The sequence below is a fragment of the Papio anubis genome, chromosome 12, assembly GCF_008728515.1.
Source record: "Papio anubis isolate 15944 chromosome 12, Panubis1.0, whole genome shotgun sequence".
Lineage (NCBI taxonomy): Eukaryota > Metazoa > Chordata > Mammalia > Primates > Cercopithecidae > Papio > Papio anubis.
In genome coordinates this window covers 63,873,822-63,881,192 of record NC_044987.1, presented here as the reverse complement: position 1 = coordinate 63,881,192, position 7,371 = coordinate 63,873,822, and the positions used below count along the sequence as shown (strand labels likewise).

At 38.3% G+C, this 7,371-nt stretch overlaps 1 protein-coding gene across 1 annotated transcript; it reads right to left on the bottom strand.

The window, feature by feature from the left end:
* Positions 1–5,814: 5,814 nt before the first annotated feature.
* On the bottom strand, positions 5,815–6,756 carry COR51P3 (cOR51P3 olfactory receptor family 51 subfamily P-like). Its single transcript, NM_001168836.1, is given in 1 exon segment — positions 5,815–6,756. A coding segment is annotated over 1 exon segment (942 nt).
* Positions 6,757–7,371: the final 615 nt, after the last annotated feature.

Below are 7,371 nucleotides of genomic sequence, written 5' to 3'. Positions count from 1 at the left end.
CCAAAATGTAAAGACCATCGAGGCTAGGAAGAAACTGCATCAACTAATGAGCAAAATAACCAGTTAATATCATAATGGCAGGATCAAGTTCACACATAACAATCTTAACCTTAAATGTAAATGGACTAAATGCTCCAATGAAAAGACACAGACTGGCAAACTGGATAAAGAGTCAAGACCCATCAGTCTGCTGTATTCAGGAGACCCATCTCACACGCAGAGACATACATAGGCTCAAAATAAAGGGATGGAGGAAGATTTACCAAGCAAATGGAGAACAAAAAAAAGCGGGGGTTGCAATACTAGTTTCTGATAAAACAGACTTTAAACCATCAAAGATTAAAAGAGACAAAGAAGGCCATTACATAATGGTAAAGGGATCAATTCAACAGGAAGAGCTAACTATCCTAAATATATATGCACCCAATACAGGAGCACCCAGACTCATAAAGCAAGTCCTTAGAGACTTACAAAGAGACTTAGACTCCCATACAATAATAATGGGAGACTTCAACACTCCACTGTCAACATTAGACAGATCAACAAGACAGAAAGTTAACAAGGATATCCAGGAATTGAACTCATCTCTGCAGCAAGCAGACCTAATAGACATCTATAGAACTCTCCACCCCAAATCAACAGAATATACATTCTTCTCAGCACCACATCGTACTTACTCCAAAATTGACCACGTAATTGGAAGTAAAGCACTCCTCAGCAAATGTACAAGAACAGAAATTATAACAAACTGTCTCTCAGACCACAGTGCCATCAAACTAGAACTCAGGACTAAGAAACTCAATCAAAACCGCTCAACTACATGGAAACTGAACAACCTGCTCCTGAATGACTACTGGGTACATAACGAAATGAAGGCAGAAATAAAGATGTTCTTTGAAACCAATGAGAACAAAGATACAACATACCAGAATCTCTGGGACACATTTAAAGCAGTGTGCAGAGGGAAATTTATAGCACTAAATGCCCACAAGAGAAAGCAGGAAAGATCTAAAATTGACACTCTAACATCACAATTAAAAGAACTAGAGAAGCAAGAGCAAACACATTCGAAAGCTAGCAGAAGGCTAGAAATAACTAAGATCAGAGCAGAACTGAAGGAGATAGAGACACAAAAAACCCTCCAAAAAATCAATGAATCCAGGAGTTGGTTTTTTGAAAAGATCAACAAAATTGACAGACCACTAGCAAGACTAATAAAGAAGAAAAGAGAGAAGAATCAAATCGATGCAATTAAAAATGATAAAGGGGATATCACCACCGACCCCACAGAAATACAAACTACCATCAGAGAATACTATAAACACCTCTACGCAAATAAACTGGAAAATCTAGAAGAAATGGATAATTTCCTGGACACTTACACTCTTCCAAGACTAAACCAGGAAGAAGTTGAATCCCTGAATAGACCAATAGCAGGCTCTGAAATTGAGGCAACAATTAATAGCCTACCAACCAAAAAAAGTCCGGGACCAGATGGATTCACAGCTGAATTCTACCAGAGGTATAAGGAGGAGTTGGTACCATTCCTTCTGAAACTATTCCAATCAATAGAAAAAGAGGGAATCCTCCCTAACTCATTTTATGAGGCCAACATCATCCTGATACCAAAGCCTGGCAGAGATACAACAAAAAAAGAGAATTTTAGACCAATATCCCTGATGAACATCGATGCAAAAATCCTCAATAAAATACTGGCAAACCGGATTCAGCAACACATTAAAAAGCTTATCCACCATGATCAAGTGGGCTTCATCCCTGGGATGCAAGGCTGGTTCAACATTCGCAAATCAATAAACATAATCCAGCATATAAACAGAACCAAAGACAAGAACCACATGATTATCTCAATAGATGCAGAAAAGGCTTTTGACAAAATTCAACAGCCCTTCATGCTAAAAACGCTCAATAAATTCGGTATTGATGGAACGTACCTCAAAATAATAAGAGCTATTTATGACAAACCCACAGCCAATATCATACTGAATGGGCAATAACTGGAAAAATTCCCTTTGAACACTGGCACAAGACAGGGATGCCCTCTCTCACCACTCCTATTCAACATAGTGTTGGAAGTTCTGGCTAGGGCAATTAGGCAAGAGAAAGAAATCAGGGGTATTCAGTTAGGAAAAGAAGAAGTCAAATTGTCCCTGTTTGCAGATGACATGATTGTATATTTAGAAAACCCCATTGTCTCAGCCCAAAATCTCCTTAAGCTGATAAGCAACTTCAGCAAAGTCTCAGGATACAAAATTAATGTGCAAAAATCACAAGCATTCTTATACACCAATAACAGACAAACACAGAGCCAAATCATGAATGAACTTCCATTCACAATTGCTTCAAAGAGAATAAAATACCTAGGAATCCAACTTACAAGGGATGTAAAGGACCTCTTCAAGGAGAACTACAAACCACTGCTCAGTGAAATAAAAGAGGACACAAACAAATGGAAGAACATACCATGCTCATGGATAGGAAGAATCAATATCGTGAAAATGGCCATACTGCCCAAGGTAATTTATAGATTCAATGCCATCCCCATCAAGCTACCAATGAGTTTCTTCACAGAATTGGAAAAAACTGCTTTAAAGTTCCTATGGAACCAAAAAAGAGCCCGCATCTCCAAGACAATCCTAAGTCAAAAGAACAAAGCTGGAGGCATCACGCTACCTGACTTCAAACTATACTACAAGGCTACAGTAACCAAAACAGCATGGTACTGGTACCAAAACAGAGATATAGACCAATGGAACAGAACAGAGTCCTCAGAAATAATACCACACATCTGCAGCCATCTGATCTTTGACAAACCTGAGAGAAACAAGAAATGGGGAAAGGATTCCCTATTTAATAAATGGTGCTGGGAAAATTGGCTAGCCATAAGTAGAAAGCTGAAACTGGATCCTTTCCTTACTCCTTATACGAAAATTAATTCAAGATGGATTAGAGACTTAAATGTTAGACCTAATACCATAAAAAATCCTAGAGGAAAACCTAGGTAGTACCATTCAGGACATAGGCATGGGCAAAGACTTCATGTCTAAAACACCAAAAGCAACGGCAGCAAAAGCCAATATTGACAAATGGGATCTCATTAAACTAAAGAGCTTCTGCACAGCAAAAGAAACTACCAGCAGAGTGAACAGGCAACCTACAGAATGGGAGAAAATTTTTGCAATCTACTCATCTGACAAAGGGCTAATATCCAGAACCTACAAAGAACTCCAACAAATTTACAAGAAAAAAACAAACAACCCCATCAAAAAGTGGGCAAAGGATATGAATAGACATTTCTCAAAAGAAGACATTCATACAGCCAACAAACACATGAAAAAATGCTCATCATCACTGGCCATCAGAGAAATGCAAATCAAAACCACAATGAGATACCATCTCACACCAGTTAGAATGGCGATCATTAAAAAGTCAGGAAACAACAGGTGCTGGAGAGGATGTGGAGAAATAGGAACACTTTTACACTGTTGGTGGGATTGTAAACTAGTTCAACCATTATGGAAAACACTATGGCAATTCCTCAAGGATCTAGAACTAGATGTACCATATGACCCAGCCATCCCATTACTGGGTATATACCCAAAGGATTATAAATTATGCTGCTATAAAGACACATGCACACGTATGTTTATTGCAGCACTATTCACAATAGCAAAGACTTGGAATCAACCCAAATGTCCATCAGTGACAGATTGGATTAAGAAAATGTGGCACATATACACCATGGAATACTATGCAGCCATAAAAAAGGATGAGTTTGCGTCCTTTGTAGGGACATGGATGCAGCTGGAAACCATCATTCTTAGCAAACTATCACAAGAACAGAAAACCAAACACCGCATGTTCTCACTCATAGGTGGGAACTGAACAATGAGATCACTTGGACTCGGGAAGGGGAACATCACACACCGGGGCCTATCATGGGGAGGGGGGAGGGGGGAGGGATTGCATTGGGAGTTATACCTGATGTAAATGACAAGTTGATGGGTGCAGCAGACCAACATGGCACAAGTATACATATGTAACAAACCTGCACGTTATGCACATGTACCCTACAACTTACAGTATAATAATAATAAATAAATTAAAAAAAAAAAAAAGGACAGTATGGAAAAAGGGACTTTTAAAAAGAAAAAAGGTTAAGTTGACAGTGGAGAAACACAACAAATACTACCCCATTCACATGAATAAAGTCATCATCAACAGTGATGTCATGTTGCTAATATGCATTATTGATATGATGCAATAAAAATGATATTATTCCTCTGTGGTCTTATAACTTACTCTAATAATGAGAAAAGCATCAGAAAAATCCTGATAGAGGAATATTTTACAAACTGCCTATTAGTAGTCTTCAAAAATGCCAAGGTAATTGAAAACAATGAAAGAAGACTGAGAAACTTTTACAGTTAAGAGTAGTCTAAAAACACAGGATGGCTAATGTAATGTTATATCCTGGATTGGATCTTGGAGTACAAGAAGAATATTTGGAGAAAAACTTAAAAAAAAATCTGAATAATATTCAACTTGGTTAATAAATTACCATTGTTGGTTCACCAATTGTGAAAAGAATACTAATGTAAGATGGTAATAATAGGAGAAATTGAGTGCAGGATGTTAGAGAACTCCGTACCATATTTAAATTTTTCTATAAATTTAAAACAACTGAAAATAAGGTTACTTTAAAAGAAAAGCATGGTTAATAATGCAAAGGAAAATGGAAGTTTAATCAAGATGTGAATGTTGAATTTAGTAACAAGTAGAGCACTAGAACCATCATAAGCTGCAAATCAGTGGAATCATGAAGATGAAAATCAGACCACAGCAGATTCAGGTTTGAGTGGGAGGTGATGAAGTTGAACTAATGAGTATATACAATTCTTTGAGGATACTTTCTTGTGCTATATAAATTAAAAACAGATATTTCAATTGATCATTTTGACTGAAAACAAAGCCTTCTTAGCATAATATCTCAAAATTTTCTAGTAATTAAAATCTGTATCTACATGAATCTCATAATTAAAGATGAAGAATATAATCACCAAAAAATATGTTAAGCATTTCAGTGCAGAATGCCATTGGGAATACAGAAAAGGATGATCAGGACAGTGTATGTATGGGAACATGGGAAATAAACTGTATTCCTTCTTGCTCAGCTTATAAGGAACACATTTTAAGATGTAGAATGACTTGAGATTGCCATAAATAATTGAGAAATGTACTGAAAACCCAGGTAGAAAAAATGGACAATAGTCTGGCTCTCATAGTTTGTCTACTCCTCATAGAAAGCCCTCTGTAGATTCCTACATACAAAGTCATCACTGTTTCTGCTTTATTCCAATTGGTCCAATTAATTTGCTCCAACTTTTCTTCTACACTTCTAAAAGTCTGCTAAGTTTTGTTCATTCATCATCCCTTTTTGATACGAGGTTCTCCAGCTGGAAATATTTTTTTTCCCTGAACAGGAGATCAAAACTTGCATTTAAAAATTTTTTGTATTAGGTTAAAAAGTCTAGGAAAACTTTTGAAACCTAAATCTTTCTCAGATATATTGAGGGCCTTCACAGTGTATAATGAATAACTTCACCGTAAAATATAACTACACCTTTATTCTCTATATTGAAAATATACAGATTTACAATTATTGAGGTTTAGGTCCAGTATCTTAAAGTCAAAATATCATTGGTAATATGTGAATTCTAAATTCAACATTATATGAAATCTTCTCACAAATATAAGGGGAATGGAGGGAAAGATATGTTTCAGAATCTCTGTCATCTACACTTCGTGTTTCTTGAATTTCTTGAGGATTCTGTCACGAATCTGCTTGGACTTAACACTGTAGACAATGGGGTTCATGAGAGGTGGAACCAGCAAGTAGACATTGGCCATCAGCACATGGACAATTGGGGAAGCATTCTGTCCATAGCGGTGGATCATAGATAGCCCAATCATTGGTGTATAGAAGGTGAGTACAGCATAGATGTGGGAGATGCAAGTATTGAGGGCTCTCACTCTCTCTGCCTTGGAGGCTATACTCAACACTGTGCCCAGGATGAGGACATAGGATAGGAGGAGAAGCACTGAATCAAGTCCCATGGAACAGATGACCACCATGAGGCCATAGATGCTGCTGACTTGACGGTTGGATACAGTTGTCTTTATGAGGTCCTGGTGCAGGCAGAAAGGGTAGGACAGAATATTGACATCATGATATTGAAGCTTCTTCAAGAGCAAGGAAGCTGGAAAGACCAGAGCCAAGGCCCTTCCAGCAATTGCCAACCCAATCCCAATGATTACATCATTGGTTAGGATGGCTACATAGCGCAAGGGTTCTCGGATTGCTATAAAGCGGTCAAAGGCCATAGCCAAGAGTACAGCTGACTCGATAATTGAGAAAACATGAATGCAGTATATTTGGACCAGACAAGCATTGAAGGAGATCTCCTGCACATGGAACCAGAAGACACTGAACATGGTAGGCAAGGTAGTGGTAGATAGGCCCAGGTCAGTGAATGCCAGCATTGACAGAAAGTAATACATTGGTTGATGGAGGGAAGACTCAGTTCTGATAATGAAGAGGATGGTAATGTTCCCAGCAATTGAGGTGGCATAAATCAAGAAGATGGGGAGGGAAATCAAGTCATATCTGCTTTCAAGGCCTGAGAGGCCCATTAGGAGGAAGCGAGGGTATAAGGCAGAACTGTTGAAGACAGACATTGTGCTAATGGATGAACCTAGAGTCTAGGTGAGGAAACAAGAATATGGAAAATTAGGGTAAAAGTCAAAATTCTAACAAGAAGCAACACTTTAATTTATGCTGCTGTGTGTTTAATGGTTTTGATCATGTCTGTGTTCATTATATCTAACTACCCCACCTATTATTTATTATTTTACCGATTTTTTTCTTCACTGTGCATTTATTGAGGTTTTTTGTTTGTTTGTTTGTTTGTTTGTTTTTTCGGTCTCACTCTGTCGCCAGGCTAGAGTGCAGTGATGCACTCTTGGCTCACTGCCACCTCCGCCTCCCGGGTTCAAGTGATTCTCCTACCTTAGCTTCCCGAGTAGCTGGGACTACAGACATGTGCCACCACGCCTAGCTAATTTTTATATTTTTAGTAAAGACAAGGTTTCACCATGTTGGCCAGGATGGTCTCAATCTCTTGACTTCATGATCCCCCCCACCTCAGCCTCCCATAGTGCTGGGATTAAAAGATCATTTTTTTAGAGTTGGGATCTCACTATGTTACCTAGGCTAGCATCAAACTCCTGTTCTCAAGCAATCCTCCCAACTCAGCCTTCTGAGTAGCTGGAACTACAGGTGCACGCCACTGA